The sequence below is a fragment of the Mus caroli genome, chromosome 7 (genome assembly GCF_900094665.2).
Source record: "Mus caroli chromosome 7, CAROLI_EIJ_v1.1, whole genome shotgun sequence".
NCBI classification, from domain to species: Eukaryota; Metazoa; Chordata; class Mammalia; order Rodentia; family Muridae; genus Mus; species Mus caroli.
Genome location: NC_034576.1, coordinates 90239503 through 90257456, shown reverse-complemented (window position 1 = coordinate 90257456; position 17954 = coordinate 90239503). Strand labels below are relative to the sequence as shown.

Genomic DNA, 17954 nt, shown 5'->3' with positions numbered 1-17954 from the left:
ATAAAAAAACTCAGGTGACAGCAGATGCTGGCAAGGATGTGGAGAAAGAGGAACACTCCTCCACTGCTGGTGGGACTGCAACCTGGCACAACCACTCTGGAAATCAATCTAGCAGTTCCTCAGAGAACTGGAAATAGTTCTGCCTAAAAACCCAGCTATACCACTACTGGGCATATACTCAAAAGATACTCCAACATATAACAAGGACACATGCTTCACTATGCTCATAACAACCTTATTTATAATAGCCAGAAGTTGGAAACAACCCAGATGTCCCTCAGTGGAAGAATGGATATAGAAAATGTGGTAGTACTACACAGCTATTAAAAACAATAATGTCGGGGGCTGGTGAGATGGCTCAGTGGGTAAGAGCACCCGACTGCTCTTCCGAAGGTCCAGAGTTCAACTCCCAGCAACCACATGGTGGCTCACAACCATCCGTAACGAGATCTGGCGCCCTCTTCTGGAGTGTCTGAAGACAGCTACAGTGTACTTACATATAATAAATAAATAAATCTTAAAAAAAAAACAAAAAAACAAAAAAACAATAATGTCATGCAATTCACAGGCAAATGGATAGAACTAGAAATATCACCTTGAGTGAAGTAACACAGACACAAAAGAACACATAAGGTATGTACTCACTGATAGTGCAAAAGCTCAGAATACTCACAATTCACACACCATATGAAGCTTGAGAAGGAGAAAAACCAAAATGTGGATGCTTTAATCCTACTTAGAAGGGAGAACAAAATAATCACAGGAGGTAGAGGGAGGGAGAGAGCTGATTGGGAGAGAGGAGGAGGAGGGAAAAAAGGGGGCAGGATCAGTAATGGGGAGAGACAGGAGTGAAGTCCAAAGGATCAGGAAGTTGAACAGAAATATGTAGTAGTAGGGGATAAGGAATTGGGGTAGCCACTACAAAGTCCCTGATGCCAGGGAACCAAGAGGCTTCCAGAAACTAATGGGGATGACACTAGCTGAAATACCCAGCAAAGGGGAGATAGAACCTGTAGAGAGCATATCTAGTAACAACCCCCAGTTAAGGGATGAGACCACTCGCCCATCTCAAAAATTTAACCCAGAATTGTTCCTATCTAAAGAAAATGCAGGGACAAATAATGCAACAGAGACTTAAGAATAGTCCATACCGAGGGATCTATATCATCTGCAGACACCAAACCCAGACATTATTGCTGATGCCAAGAAGTGCTTGCTGGCAGGAGCCTGGCATAACGGCCCCCTGAGAGGCTTTGCCAGCACCTAAGATAGATGTAGATACAGCCAATTCTACTGAGCACTGGGACCCCAATGGGAGATTTAGGGTAAGGACTGAAGGTGCTGAAGGGGATTGCAAGTCCATAGGAAGAACAACAATATCAACTAACCAGACCCCCCAGAGCACCCAGGGACTATACCACCAAACAAAGAGTACACATGAAGGGACCCATGGCTCCAGCTACATATGTAGCAGAGTAGTGCCTTATTTGGCATCAAGGGAGGTGAGGCCTTTGGTCCTGTGGAGGCTCGATACCCAGCATAAGGGAATGCTAGGGCAGTGAGGCAGGAATGGGTTGGGGGTGGGAGTTGGGGAGCACTCTCATAGCAAAGGGGAAGTGGTATGAGATGGGAAATTTGAGGAGGGAAAACCAGCAAGGGAGCAACACTTAAAATGTAAATCAATAAAATAATCAGTTAAAAAATGATCTTCATGTACACACAGTTTTTAAACTTCTTCTAGGTATTTTAGAGTTGCTGCTCTTCACTATGATATATGGAATGATGACAAATGGCCTGATGTGTCTCCATCATAATGTAAATGCCCTTCCTTCCAGTTACTTCTTCAGATCATAGACACACATTCAATATGCTAATAGTCTTGATAGAACCATCTTTGTTAGGAGGAAAAAATACATTTGGGAAATACTCCTGGCTTGGAAAGCTAACGTTAAAATAAATGGTTAAAATTTTCAATATAATAAAAATTTCAATATAATAATACAGTACAAAAATTAATTTCTGAATGTGACTATTGCTAGATGCATTGGTGACTTTCTCTTATTTACCCAAATTGATGCTGAAAATATTTTATGCAGATCATCTGATATATACCATGACTATAAATATTCATGTTAATCCAGGTGGTGGTGGTATATGCTTTTAATCCCAGTATTTGGAAATCAGATGGATTTCAGTGTTTGAGGCATGCTTGGTCTACAGAAGGAGTTCCAGGACAGCCAGTGCTATACAGAGAATCCTGTCTTGACCCCCAACCCCTCATCCCCAAATAAATACATAGATAAATAAATAAGGAAAAATATAAATGTTAAAGCAAGCATACAGTTTTAAAAGTAGGTAGGTAAGTCTAAATCACAAATACTTAACTATGTCTAAATCATATTTTAATTATTCCATTTTCCAGGTTTTTAGAGTGGTAACCATTTTACTTCATCTTTTGATTGAAACTGAATGTTCAAATGAATTTGTGATAAACATATTTGCAATTAATCTTTAAACATTTCATGGGATGACCCAGGAATTTTTAAATTTGACCTTCAGCCATACGTTAACTTCGTGAGGAACATTACTTACCCTCTGTTACATTTTGCTATTTCATCAAATAAAAGCTTCCACCGAGGACGCCCAATAAAAAGTCTCGAATTCAGTGTGTGATATTTTTCTCCAATTATCTTCTGTCAAAAAGGAAGGATATGCTTTATAAAATGCAGCTCTGGATAAACAGTATATTTCTCGTACATGAATTCACCTGAGCTAGCATCTCCTTCCAAATTGCTGTGTCCTAAGGAGCAAATCAGAATTCTAAGGAGTACAATTGCAAAGGGTCACTTTCATTTTCTTTTCCTTTAAAATTCAGTATTCTTTTGAATGTTATTTTCACAAATTGCTGACTTACTTTGATTTTAGTTATTTTCTTCAGTTTTAAATACATTCGATGTAAGATGAAGAACACACTCCAGTTCATCACATATTAATAGTATGTGGACTCAAAATTAAATGTCATTGACATATGTTTGTAGCTAAGTACATTTGTCATATTAGGCTCACTATATGAGTAAATTAACACAGATTTTCATCACAAATTTGGGGGAATAACTCTAGACATGACTTCCCACAACACTGGATATCTAAGTCTATTCCCTATCGGACAGTGACTGGTAAAGGGCTCATCCTTGCAGAGAATAAGCACTTGTTCTTAATTGACAATGAACTGTCAGAGGGAAATAAAAAGAAAAGAAAGTGCCTGATTTTCAGTTAGGCAGACTCAGTACCAGATATAATTTATCTATACTGATTTTATTATTAGATTATTAAAGAAATATCATATTTTCTTGCTTCAAGCTGAAGTAAAATGAAATGAAAACATTAATATTAACTAAAAGCTTCAGAAACCAATTAAGACAGTTTCTAGGTAACTGATAAGCATTCATATTTTATCTGAAAAACAATAAAATGGATGAAGAAAAAGATTAATAAAAAATCTGGGGTCTTTTTCAATGACACTCTTGCCTTATAACTTTGAGGACCTGAGCACAATCTCTGGAAGCCACATAGAAATGCTGAATATGATAGTGTGAACTTGCAGTGACAGGAACTTGTAGTGGCAGTGAGATAATGGGTCTTTGGTGCCCACTGACTAGGAGTCTGGCCTAATTTGTGGGTATTTGGATACTGACCTGTTCTCAAAGGAGTTGAGGAACTTAATTACAACATTCAAGATTATACTGTGAGCTCTGTAGGAAGTGCACACATGCACATGTGTGCACACAGACAGACACACAGACACAGGTCTTTTTTTTTTAGTATGGAAAAACATTTGCACAAAGATTCATCACATTATGCAACTATTTGATATTCCTAAACCTTAGTTTGCCTTGCATTATAATATAGAGAGTAATAGTATGCACTGCTTAAATTAGTTGAGATTACTATACAAAATGATGTATGGGGAATTCTCAGCATAGTCTCTCTTATAGTAAACAAGGCACTGTGGCTCTTACTGTTTCTATGTTAGATTCCTCTGGGATGGAATATGTTTGATTGTGTAAGACTTTATCTTTTCTCATCACAGAAAACCTTCCCTCTATGGAAAAGAGATCATGAGGTTGTTCATTTATTACTTGATGTCTCCCTAGAGACATGGAACTTGAAACAAACCCAGAGAAGAAATATGGAATCAAAAGGTTTACTTCAGCATGCTGTGAGGAGAACTGAAAGGAACAACAGACTTCAAGGACGAGCTATGAGTTTCCTGGATGTATCCCAGTGGAGGCTTTCCTCTAGGACACTTCTGCTAAAACCCTATGCAGAAATTTTTTTTCCAGCACAGCTCTTACAGTAAATCTTCTATTATCAAGGGGCTCATTTAATTAACAATAACATCCAGCCACATACCTGAATCCCATCTGTTTGACTGAGGTACAGCTGGATGTTCACAAAGTCAGGTCTGTTTTCTTGCCAAAACTGAGAGACATAAAAATGAAAAGCTTCATTTAAATTCTTCCTAAATATTCAGAGTTTGTACCTAGCATATGTGATTCTATAATGCAGTAGATAATTTGGTTTATCACAGTAAATATTTATAGTAAAATAAAAGTAAGCAGGGAGGTGATAGGTTATTAATAAATAGACAGACAGACAGACAGACAGATGAGAGACAAGTTCTTTCAACATAACTTGCTCTGGTGAAATTTAGTGATGATGGTTTTGATGATAGAAGAACACAATCTAAAGATAAATCATGCAAAGCAATATATTATTCCTCTCGGTTTCTTATAAACAACTTCTATTTTATTTGCTAAGACACCTAAATTTTAACCCATCACTTCCCTCATCAATAAACATAATTTTCCTTTAAAAGAGAGACAATAGGCATACAGGTATTCAGATAGGAAAATGAATCCAAAGCATAAAAAGTAGACATGCCATCTGGCTTTCTACTCATTCACTGTGTATTTTCCTCAGGAAAAAAAAAAAATTAAGGCTATGAGAGACCAGAAGTACACCTGCAAAGAAGTAATCTAGAGAAAGTAGGACAACAGCTTCCCTTTCCCTCTTTTACCCAGAAACTATTTTTCTACATTAACAAACTACAAAGTGAACTAATTCAAGTATCTTATGTAAATTGTACCAGAAAGTATTTGTCCCTTTATATTTGGCTGACTTACATAATTTTAATTATCATAGTATTTCTAAGGTCCACTCAAGTTTTAACATGTCAGAACTTTTATCGTAATATTAAATGATTTTATTATATAAATACACATCCCTTTTTTCCAATTAGTTATAGGTTACCTGTTTGAATATTTGGAATATTATAAATAATTCTTCTAGAACCATCTTTGTTCAATCCACATCTTCAATAACACTAGGTATAAATTTAAATCTCTTTTTTTTCTAATATAAAGTCTACAAGACTTCTGCAATCTACCTATCTAAGAGCACTACACACATGCACACACATGTATACCACTCTCCAGTTGGATCTCTCTTTTTATTATGCTATCGACCTCTGTCCTCTTCTACCATTGCAGTAAACATATGACTGCATCAGAGAACTTTGAGAGTTAGGTATGTATTGAATTTGCTCTCAAGGCATTTGACTAGTCAATACACTCAAGACTATCCCAACAGAACATGGCTTGGCGGACTAAACAGTACCCCCGGAGCTCATGTCTCTAGCTTCATATGTGGCAGAAGATGGCTTAGTAGGCCATCAATGGGAAGAGAGGCCCCTAGGTCTTGCAAACTTTATATTCCCCAGTACAGGGGAATGCCAGGACCAAGAAGTGGGAGTGGGTGGGTAGGGGAGCAGGGTGGGGGTGGGTATAGGGAACTTTCTGGATAGCATTTGAAGTATAAATAATGAAACTATCTAATAAAATTAAAAAAAACAAAAACAAAAAGAGAAAAGAAAACAGCCTCTGGTGGCCACATTGATATACTTTTCTTTTCTTTTTGTCCCAAATTTAAGTCTCAGAATCAGACATGCTGCACATATATTTGTTTAGTTTTCTGTGTTACTATGAATACAGGAGAGATAAAAATCATGGTTTTATTTTGTTATGTACTATATCTTTAGATCTTAAGACAGACCCTAATTCTCAAGAGTCAGTTAATGATATTTTCTGGATGATAACATGCTTAGCTTCAAGAAGAAAAAACATTTTAAGGAAGCATATGAACAATTACTGAAGCACTGTGTACAGATATAAAGTAGCCAATACTAAGAAAGTGAAAAGTAAATCAGATACAGTGAGCCCAAAAATATTAATAGAGACAATTGATTTTATTCTCATTCATAAAAAATAACATTTAAGATGTAGCAATAAGCTTTAAAATAATTTAAAGAAAAATATAATAGCAGATTTTACTTTCCTAGTGAACTAGTTCAAGAAATTTTTTTTACTTGTAAAACTATATAGTGGATCAAGAAATGTGCTGACTACAAAAACATTAAAACAAGAATATGAGGGAAATTTATAACAGAGGTTAGAAGATTCCGTCATGTCTGTGATGGTCACTTTGTCTTTCTTTCCTCATCGTCTCTAGTCATGTTCATAGATAGCTACTATTTTATGTTAAAATGCAGATATGCCTGTTAAAAATATCAGAGAAAGACATATATTAACAAACATTCATATCTAAAAAGATGTGCATTCATTTTTATTTGATATTACCACTGGTTTTGGATTTAAGAGAGGCTTCTGTTTTATAGTGAACATTTTTTGATTTTAAAATATACAAGTAAATGTTATTCAAGAAATTATAAAAGTAAAAAACAATAACCATCCCAACATTACCTTGTTATGCAACACACAGAGCAAATCTGCAAACCACTGGAATGATTGGATGTCTCTGCACACCCAGATAAAGTACAGTCTTCTTAGCTTGTATGGTTTCCAGTCATCCCTTTAAAATCAATGTAATGAAGTTGTAACTGGAATTGGATAGACAGTACAAAGTCTACATATACATGAACACTTGCTTTTCATTCATACACAACCAATTAAAAAATAAACATACCACATTTCAACCATTTCCATGCCAACATTTATCATAACTCTCAAACAGATATGGTACACAAAATGGTGACTAAGATGTCATAGAATGCTATACTTGTCAGTATTATACATATCACCTGTTTCAACTTCCAGACCAAAAACTGAACACTTGGATCAGAAGAACGTTGGCTTATAAGTCTCAGAAAAAAACAAGTTCTCTATTTCAGTGAACTGTATCATTGTGCAGGGATCCAAAGGACATTCAGAGTTGCCCTCACTTCTAGGTAATACCATTCCAGAAACTTGGTTGTTTATCCTTTCCTTAATAATCATTTAAGAGAGATTTCACAATCACACACTATGTAATACATTCCAGCCACCCACAATTCCAAGTCTGGATGCCTACTTATGACTATGAGGTAGACTTGAGGTTAAGAAAATGTTCCTTTTTTAATAACACTAAGAATCAAAATAACTTGTAATATGTTGTCTGAAACAAATGATTTCTGGACGGGAACATGCTTATTTTTGTAAGAGTCTCCAACATGTCCCCAAATCACATTTAGTATAATATTAGAAAATGAAATAAAATATTCAAAATGTCATTTTTTTAAATTTTTTGAGACAAGGCTCTAGTTTATCTTACAGTCATGATTCTCCCAACTAAGGCAAAGGAAAGTTTTATTTCTTCTTCTTTTTATATTTCCTCTCACATATTTTAATTTAACTTTGTCGATTTGAGAAGGGAATGGAAGCGATCTGGGAGCACCATCTTGCTGTCATCTTGTTTGTTCTTTATAGTGATGAATGAACTTAAGTTTATAATCCTGGAATGAAATTCTTAGACTATTTCCCAATTGGGCAATCTCAATGTTGACATTTGTTTTCTTTAGTCTGTTGCAAATATGTTAATAAATGAAGGAATGAGGTGGTGATATGTTTATCATCTTGTCATAAAAGTGTTCCCTGAACATATTCTTACAACCACAGCAGCCATTTGTTTTTATAATTTATTTACCTTTTTTTTTTACTTGTAACTTTCTATTTTATTCATTTCTTTCAAATATAGTGCATTCTGATTACTCTCCTCCAAATCTTATCTTCTCTCCTTCCATCACTATAAGCCTACCTGGTTACTTCACTATTAGTCCCTTTCCCATATTCATGATTTTTGGGTTACTTCATGATCCATTTAAAATACTCAGGGCCCTTTATGCTCACAGGGTTGAACTAATCATTGGAGCCTGGTAGAGTCACCAGTGAGTACAAAACTGAAGGCAATGATTCTCCCTATTCCTGATTCTATCATATACTTTGGCAATGAAGGGCAGATGCCCTCCTTATATTTTTACATTCATTGTTCTATTTCCAGTAACCCAAGATTAATTAGCACAAGAGCACCCCAAATACTTGTTAATTGAATAAATGAACAGTGACACCACTGTGAGGAGGTCAAGAAAAGACGTCTGAGGGTGAGTAACTATTGATAGGAAAAGAAGATGGGTTTGTTTTTACATAGAGGATTCTAGGAACTACAGATCATACACTGAGAACTACTGAATTATTTCTTTCACCAATTAGGAAATGTCATTTCTTGAACACTGAGTGGGAAAACTCTATAAAGAATTATTTTATATGTAAATTATATGTTTGAATATTTCTCTATTTGCAGTAATAAGATTGATCAAAGTGACATACAGTAGAGTGTTTAGTATCGATGCAAATGGAGTGACTCCAATGCCTCCAGCCACACAGAGACTAACTTCATAGTTCAGTGACTCCTCAAATGGGCTTCCAAATGGACCATCAATGTATAACCTATAGGGAAGGCAGACAAAGGTTGAAAAGATGAAAAGTTATTTTTCTATAACATGTAACATTTGTGCTGAATCCAAATTCTAGCATTGTGGTGGCCTGGGACTTATCTAACTGTTTCTTAGTCGTAAGTCCAAAGGAATAAGCAATTTGTTTTGAGTGATTGATAGTAAAACATGAACTTTCTCCCAGTTCTAAGTTAATTAAACATATAGGAAATTATAGAGATAACAATATGTTAAAGCTTGATGATATTTCATTGTGATAACTGACAAATGAAAATACTAGTTGATTCAATATTTGAAACTGGATAGTTTATCTTTCAGTAGTGAGTGCTCCGACAGACACATTTAGTTTCATATCAACTATGGAAATAGAAAATTACAGGAAGAAGGAAGAGGAAGAGGAGGAGGAAGAGGAAGAAGAGGAGAAGAGGAGAAGAGGAGGAGGAGGGGGAGGAGGAGGAGAGGAATTTAATACTGTGCCTTCTCTTTTCCTAAATAAATTAGTAAGTATAAACACTACCGAAAAAAATCACAAAGAAAATTGTTCTTGCTTTGTGTATGGTTATTTAAATATGTGTGTATATGTGAGTGTTGTGTTATACAACCATCCTTAACTACACAGAAATTGTGAATTGTCCACTTACTATCCACCCTCCTTTTCTTAGTAACAGAACATTAATGTTATTGAGGGAAGCAAATGTCTAGCCAAAACACCACATTTCCCAGATTCCATTCATCTGTTTTGCCTGTGTGGTTATTTTGGCAGATGTAACAAGCTGTCTCACTTGGATGCTGTGGCTCTCTTGCACTTCATCTTTCCTTCTGAATCCCTGATGTCGAAAAACATTCATTTTATGATCAAGGGAGTTATCTGTGATTACTGGAGAATGACCATATTTATACTATTTGTGACATTTGAGACATCTTGATAGACCCTATGAATATAAGACACTGCTATTTTATAATTTTTTCATTATATCTTTTTCAAACAGTCTGTTTTTATAGCATGTCTACATGCCATTTATGTTTGAAGGTCAATTAAATAGAAGGCCAGGTAAGTCAATATACTTGTGAAATTAATGATTAGGCATCTGTTAAATGTCTGTAGAATAAATTCATTAATAGGCATTTCTTTGAATGCAGGGTTTCATGGTATTTAATCACTGCTTATATTTTATTTTTCACCTTTACACAAGTGACTAGAATTTATAGGTATCTGTGATTGTATTGGGTCATATGGATCATTCCAAATATAAGAAATTTGCCATTTCTTGGACATGCAAATGTCATTTCACATCTTTGGTTGTTGACACAGAAATGGGAAACATGTGTTGACACAGAAATGGGAAACAGATTGAATTTTTGCATTGTTGTTTGAATGACGTCATCCTAGAGATTCACTGCACCCACAGAGGATGCTTCATTTGCAGAAAACAAATTCTTTAATGTTTCACGACATTGAACCACATTGGGTTGCTATTTCAAGGTTAACTGTTTACACTGACAAAATTTAGGCCATTCTAGGTAATGCATGCATATTATCTAGAGAGAAAACTTGCAAAGGTTGCTTTTGAAAAATACTGTAGCCAGTAAAGGAAGGCAAAAAAGCTTTTACCTAAAGAAAAAAATAACCAAAGTTAATATGCCTAATGTAGTACTTTAAACATGGAAAACATTCTACTACTATATACTTTACATATATATATATATATATATATATATATATATATATGTGTGTGTGTGTGTGTGTGTGTATATAATATTCTTGTCTATGTAACTCATGTTTTTATTAATCAAAAATCATGAACTATGTGTGACATCTTTGCATGCTTCAAGACCAAAAATGACTTGACTTCTACCCTATAATTTTTTGTATCTTTATCTGAAAGTCACATCAAATAAGTTAGATTAAAAAATAAATTAATTGAATGCAATGGTATTTTAAGAAGCCTTCACAGACTTCACCAATAAATTTTATTTTATTTCATAAGCAAATGGGAGGAATCATGAAAAATACCCATTTGCTAATTATTTGCTTCTAAAACAACACATGCTTCTCCTTCCCCAAACAGCCATTCTCTGGTGTTTTGTAATAGCTTTGAACAAGAACCCTAGAACTTGGAGTTCCAGCCATTTACTAGGAATGAGATCACAGATGACCTATGTGTGCTCTCCAAACTCCATTTACTTCATGTATAAAAGAGACAAGATGTGATGACACAGAGAAAACCTGTTAGTAATTGGAGAATGCAATATAAAAATCAGAGATACTTTATTAATGTTGATATCAGTGTATCCACATTATGGCATTGGGACAAAGTACATCATAGACAGAGAGGCAGAAAGGGCCCAAAACAAGATAGGGAAAGCATGGATTTGCTCTGATGAATCTCTGAGAATCAACTGCTTTTCATTTCATATACCTTTATTAAATTGTTATGAATCGATAAATTTAATCATAAAGAACATACATAAATAAGGTCTCATGTAATACTATGAAAACCGAATTTACTATGAAATATTTAAATCAGTTTAGTCACCTATAATTCAAACATTTGTTATTTATTTCTATTTTATTATTACTATTTATTTTGTTACTGTGACTATATTCAGAAACCTTTATAATACCTTTAAAAGTATATACTCCCTGTTATGTAATGTCACCAGACTGTGCAAGAGCAAAGAAGAATCTCTGACTCCTTTAACTGAAACTTACTATCAACTTGTCAATCTTCAGCCTATACTCTACACACTCTACACACTCACACTCACACACACACACACAGAGACACAGAGGACCCAACCAATGGTGAAGGGAAAAAATAATCACAAAATCACTAGTAAGTGGTTACCTGACAAGACTTAGTTTTTTTATGAGAAGTAGAAAGAGGAAAACAAAATAACTTATATATATATATATATATATATATATATATATATATATATATATTACATTAACTTGTATAATGTAGAAATTTCTTTGGCTTTAATTTAGGAGTAGCAGTGGCAAAACTAAAGAGATTACAGACAATTGTTCACATCTTCAAAACTGCAATCAAGACATGGGCATATTTTTAAACTTGAGTAGATGAGTGATAAAAAGTTTCATTTTGAAAGACACCATATCTAAGAGAAGACGTCATGCCTTTGCAAGGCTCACCCCAAACTATACAAGCATTTTCTATATTTTTATAAATGTTTTTAGCTTATGATAATTTTCATTCATATTTTCTCAATTGTTTTAGTTACTAGTTAAGATGGAGTTGATTAATCTGTCTTTTGGGTTTTTTTTTTTGTTTGTTTTGAATGGAGAAATTAATCAACTGTAAATTAATCCAATTATATGAATGACAAAAATATCGTCAATAGTTTTAAATATTTTCTATCCAGGCACTTGCTATTGCTTCTCTTAATCAGACTGCTTAACATCCAATTTAATCTGTATTTCTATTAACAATATAAGAAGAAAGTTTGCTGTAATATTAGGGAAATGCCCTTATTAATATTTTTAAAGTATTTTACAAAAATGAGTTCTAGAAAATTTCTTAAGAAGTTTTAAAAAAATATATGCTATGGAAATAAATTTAGGATATACATTACAAAAATGATTATAAATTAGCTTACTTACTATAAAACATCTATGAAATAAACTCTGTAATCTTGGGGAATTGGCATGAGGCCTACCCATTTAATATAAAACAAGAAGGTAATCTATTTAAACAAACTATTTACACTTCTCTAAATGGTGAAATACACAAGGCTCAGTTTAGTTTAGATAGATCAAATAGCCTTCATTCAGGCTGCAGAGGACTGTCCAGAGGGAAATCATGGTGCTTACAAAGCCTTCATTCTGTTTCCTTCTCCTGCTCTGAGGATATAATCTCAGACATTGAGGAGCTACATTGATATCATCAGATAGGTCGTTAAGAAAGTTGTGGACACCTCAGATGAAATTTTCTAATTCTATATCAATCCCAGTTTCTACTTTAATTGGTACTTGTTTAAAAAATGTATATATGTTATATCAAAGCTACAATTGCTAGGTATCACACCATGCAATCTATTCATCCTGTAAAGTATAATCTAGAATTGTAACATCATCCACTCCCTACCACCTCACTTGCTTTTAAGACTTTGTTGCCTCTTGAATGTCACATGCAATTGAATCCCTTCAGATGATCTATTGTTAAATGTTTCATTAAAGTTATGCAAGATTTCTCAGGACATTTTGTGTCGCTATAATACATTTCCTGATACTGGGTAATGAATACAAAAATGAGAGAGAGAGAGAGAGAGAGAGACAGAGAGAGAGACAGAGAGAGAGACAGAGAGAGAGACAGAGAGAGACAGAGAGAGACAGANAGAGACAGAGAGAGAGACAGAGAGAGACAGAGAGAGACAGAGAGAGACAGAGAGACAGAGACAGAGACAGAGAAAATCATATTCAAAATAAATTTATACATTAAGTGCCAAACAACCCATTTAACCCTAAATGTTGACACAGAAAATATTTAAAAACCTCATGGTATTGCTACTACAGAGAAACATTTGAGATCTGTATACTTTGGGAAAATTTGCTCTTAAGGTAGCAGTTCCCCATGATCTGATAGCTTCTAAGCTTGGCACAAAATGGGGGACTTCCTTTCTCATCTCTGCCTGTCTTTGTCTAGAGAGTGTTCCTGTACACAGGAGGTTGGCCTTGGGTGATGTCTGAAAAGTAACCTTAGACAGATCTCTCTGCAAGGCTGCATAACTCAGCACAAATCTACTGAATACCATGTGATAATTAGGTATTATAATCGGTCAGCCCTTCCTGTTCACTTGATGCCATGACCAATTAGCCCTTTCCACTTATACCCATAGAAAGCCCTTATATATTCTATCCCAGAAACAACAAACTGGACTCCTCTTCTTGAAGTGGTCTTCAGAGGTCATTCTGTCCACACTTACAGTCATTCACCAAAACATCCATGCTTTCCACCTTTGACCCTTTCTCACCTCAAGCTGGTAGTCAATAATCTCTGAAGAGAAAGGGAGTCCATATGTATATAAGCACTTCATGCTGCTTAAAAATTATTTAAATAATTTAAAATTTTATTTTTTTATTCGTGTGTGTGTGTGTATGGTGGTATTGTTGCTGCTGTTGTTGTTGTTGTTGTTGTGTGTATTTTGCATATATGTAGATGTCCTTGGAGGCCAGACAAGGACAAGAGATTCCTTGGCACTGAAGTTGCAGATAATTTTTGAGGCCATCTTTCTAAAAAAAAATTAATAAATAAAATCTGGTGGGATTGCAAACTGGTACAATCACTCAGAAAATCAATCTGGAGATTCCTCAGAAAATTGGAAATAGATCTACCTGAACATCCAGCAATATCACTCTTGGGAATATACCCAAAAGATGCCCAACCATGCCACAGGGGCACATGTTCCCCTATGTTTATAGTAACCTTGTTTGTGATAGCCAGAAGCTAGAAACCACCCAAATGTCCCACGACAGAAGAATGGATGCAGAAAATGTGGTTCACTTATGCAATGGAATACTACTCAGCTATTAAGAATGAGGAGATGCTGAGTTTTGCAGGCAAATGGATGGAACTATAAAATATCATCCTGAGTGAGGTAACTCAGACTCAAAAGGACATGCATGGTATGTACTCACTAATAAAGGTCAACAAGCTGAAGGGCCCAAGTGAGGACACCTCAGTCCCACTTGGGAGGGAAAAGAAAGCAGTCACAAGGGAAAGGGAGGAACCTGGGAGGGAAAGTGGACTGGAGTTAGGGGGTGGAGGAGTGGAACCAGATCTGGTATTGGGTGAGGGAAAAAGGACTGAAGCCCTGAGGGCCAGCACAAAGAATGAAATTAGGCAACCTCAGGAGGTAGGAGGTTGGGGGGGACCCTCCAGAATGCACCAGAGACCTGGGAGGTAAGAGAATTTCAGGACTCTAAGGGATGGACCTTAGATAAAATGCCTATAGTAGGAAGATGGAACTTATAGAGCCCACCTCCAGCAGAAAGACAGGGCATCAAGTGAGGGAGGGGTTGCCATCCTATAGTCAAAACTCTGACCCATAACTGTTCCTGTCTGAAAAAACTGCAGGTATAGAAATGGTGTGGAGTCTGAGGAAAAGAAGGTCCAGCAACAGGCCTAAAGTGGGATCCAGCTCAAGGGGAGGTTCCAAGGCCTGACACTATTACTGAGGCCATGGAGTCCTCACAAAATGGGACCTATCATGACTGTCCTCTGAAAGATCCAACAAGTAGCTGAAAGAGTCAGATGTGATATTTGCACTCAACCAATGGACAGAAGCTGCTGTCCCCTGTGGTTGAATTAGGGAAAAGCTTGAAGAAGCTGAGGAGAAGGGTGATCCTGTAGGGGGGCCAGCAGTCTCGATTAACTTGGAATTCCTAGATCTCTCAGACACAGAACCACCAACCAGGCAGCATACACCAGCTGATATGAGGCCCTCAACACATATACAGCAGAGGACTGCTGGATCTGGATTCAATCGGGGAAGATGCACTTAACCCTCAAGCGACTGGAGGCCCAAGGGTGGGGTGTGTGTGTGTGAGTGGTGGGGACATCCTTGTAGAGACAGGGGGGTGGGAGGAGGTATGGGATGTGGAACAGTCAGAGGGTGGGCCAGGGAGGGGAAAAATCTGGATTGTAAAATCAATCAATCAATCAGAAAGTAAAAGATTAAATTAAAAAAAGAATATCAACAAATATTTAAGTTTTACCTCAGAGCCTAAAAAAAGAATATAAAAACTGTTTAATCAAAATTCATTCTTTTCTGGAAGCTGTACTGATTATTCTATATGTACCTTCACTCTAGAGTCACAGAATAACAAAATAGGGAAAATGAATTTTCATTTTATTGCAATGACCACACCTTCTATTTAAATGAAAGATAATTCCTCAATTATTTTTAATCTATCTCCATTATTTCTTTCCTTAATGACTATGCTTGTCAATCATTATTTATTTTTGTTAGGGAAATAAAGGGCATATAGTTATATATCATCTATCAGGTAACAGTTTCTTCTTCATCTGGAAGAAAAATGATTATGAGTAACTACTCCTCAGAAGATGATATTGCAATTTAGACTACTCAGGAGATAATTCCATCAGTAAAAGCCATAAAAAGCCACCAGGGAACATTAGAGCATGACATGGTCTTCAATATCTGTTTTGCTTTAATTAATTGCAAAGTAATATGAGAATCAGAATTTCTTGGAAGGTTTATTAAAACACACAGACCAGGACCCTAGCCTGGACCCTCTATTCAAAGTTGATATGCCTGGATAAAGGTTAAGATGTGAAACACAGTATCCCTGGCAATTCTAACATCTCCACTAGAACTGCATTACTGCAGGTAGTTAGTTTACAAATAGTGATCATGGGAGGTCCCAGAGGACCTATATAACATTTGGATTAAAACAATATTCCATGCCTAAATCAAATTTAAACAATATCTTTGTATTAATCTGGCCCTACAGAGGATGCTAGAAGGAAAACTCCTACACTAGGTTCACTACAACCAAGAAAGCATAGAAATTAATCATTATACTGCAAAACCAAAAGAAAAAAATCACAAAAACATGATAACACCTCCAAAATCAAAGTAACAGGAGCTAACAATCATTGGCTATTAATATCTCTCAACATCAATGGACTCAATTCACTAATAAAAAGACACTGGCTAAGAAGACTGGATCCACATCTTGCAGGATACAAGAGATTCACCTCAGCAACAAGGGTAGACACTATCTCAGGGTAAAGGACTAGAGAAAGGGTTTTCAAGCAAATGGACACAACAAACAAGCTGGCGTAGCCATTATAATATCTAATAAAACAGATTTTTCAACCAAAACTTATCAAATGATATGGGGAAGGACACTTCATACTAATTAAAGGAAAAATCTACTAAGATTTGGGTGCCAGGACACTCACATTCATAAAAGAAACTTTACTAAAGCTATATCACCCATTGACACCACACAATGTTAGTGGGGGAATTTCAACACCCTACTCTCACCAATGGACAGGTTATCAAAACAGAAAGTAAATACAGAAACAGTGAAACTAGGAGAGGTTATGAAACAAATGAATTTAACATCTATAGAATGGAAAACAAAACAAAATCTAAAACAAAAGAATATACCTTCTTTTCAGCACCTCACAGAACCGTCTCCAAAACTCATCATATAACTGGACACAAAACAATCTTCAATGGATACAAGAAGATTGAAATAATTGCATGAATTCTATCAGATCACCACAGACTAAAACTGGTCTTCTCAACATCAGAAACAAAAGAAAGCCCACATACTCATGTAACCTGACCGACTCTCTATTCAATGATCAGTTGATCAAGGAAGAAATAAGAAAGAAATTTAAAACTTTTTAGAAACCAATGAAAAGGAAAGCCCAGCATACCCAAGAAAGCAATACTAAGAGGCAAGTTCATTGCAGAAGGGCCTTAATAAAGAAATTGCAGAGATCCTACACTAGCAGCTTAACATCACATTTGAAAGCTCTAGAACAAAAGGGAATCAAACACAGCCAAGAGAATTTGATGGCAGGAAATAGTCAAACTTTGGCTGAAATCAGCCTATTAGAAACAAAGAGAAAGATACAAAGAATCAACAAAACCAAGAGATGGTTCTCTGGGAAAACCAACAAGGTAGATAAACCATTAGCCAAACTAACTATAGAGCATAGAGATAGTTACAAAGTAACAAAATTAGAAATGAAAAGGCTAGACATAACAATAGAAACTGAGGAAATTAACAACAACAACAAACAACAACAACAACAAAAACCATTAGATTTTTCTTCCAAAGCCTGTATTTCCTTCCATAAAACTAAAAAATTTAAATGAAATGGATGATTTTCTAGACAAATATAACTTACTAAATTTAAATCAACATCAGATAAACTAAATAATCCCATAACTCCTAAGGAAATAATGGCAGTCAATAACATTCTTCCAACCAAAACAAGTCCAGGGACAGATGGTTTTAGTGCAGAATTATACTTAGACTTCCAAAGTAGAGATAATATCAACATTCCTCAAACAATATCACAAAATAGAAACAGAAGGAACA

The 17954-nt window shown here is 35.5% G+C and overlaps 1 protein-coding gene across 2 annotated transcripts in view; it reads right to left on the bottom strand.

Moving 5' to 3' along the window:
• The window catches only part of Nox4 (NADPH oxidase 4), a 146400-nt gene that overhangs the window by 12274 nt on the left and 116172 nt on the right, over window positions 1–17954 (bottom strand). For both annotated transcript variants that reach the window (XM_029479267.1, XM_021166295.2), the window contains exons 14-17: window positions 8721–8840; window positions 6822–6930; window positions 4414–4482; window positions 2593–2693 (exon numbers count right to left, since the gene is read on the bottom strand). In XM_029479267.1, the coding sequence (XP_029335127.1) occupies window positions 2593–2693; window positions 4414–4482; window positions 6822–6930; window positions 8721–8840 (399 nt within the window). The remainder of the gene's footprint in view (window positions 1–2592; window positions 2694–4413; window positions 4483–6821; window positions 6931–8720; window positions 8841–17954) is intronic.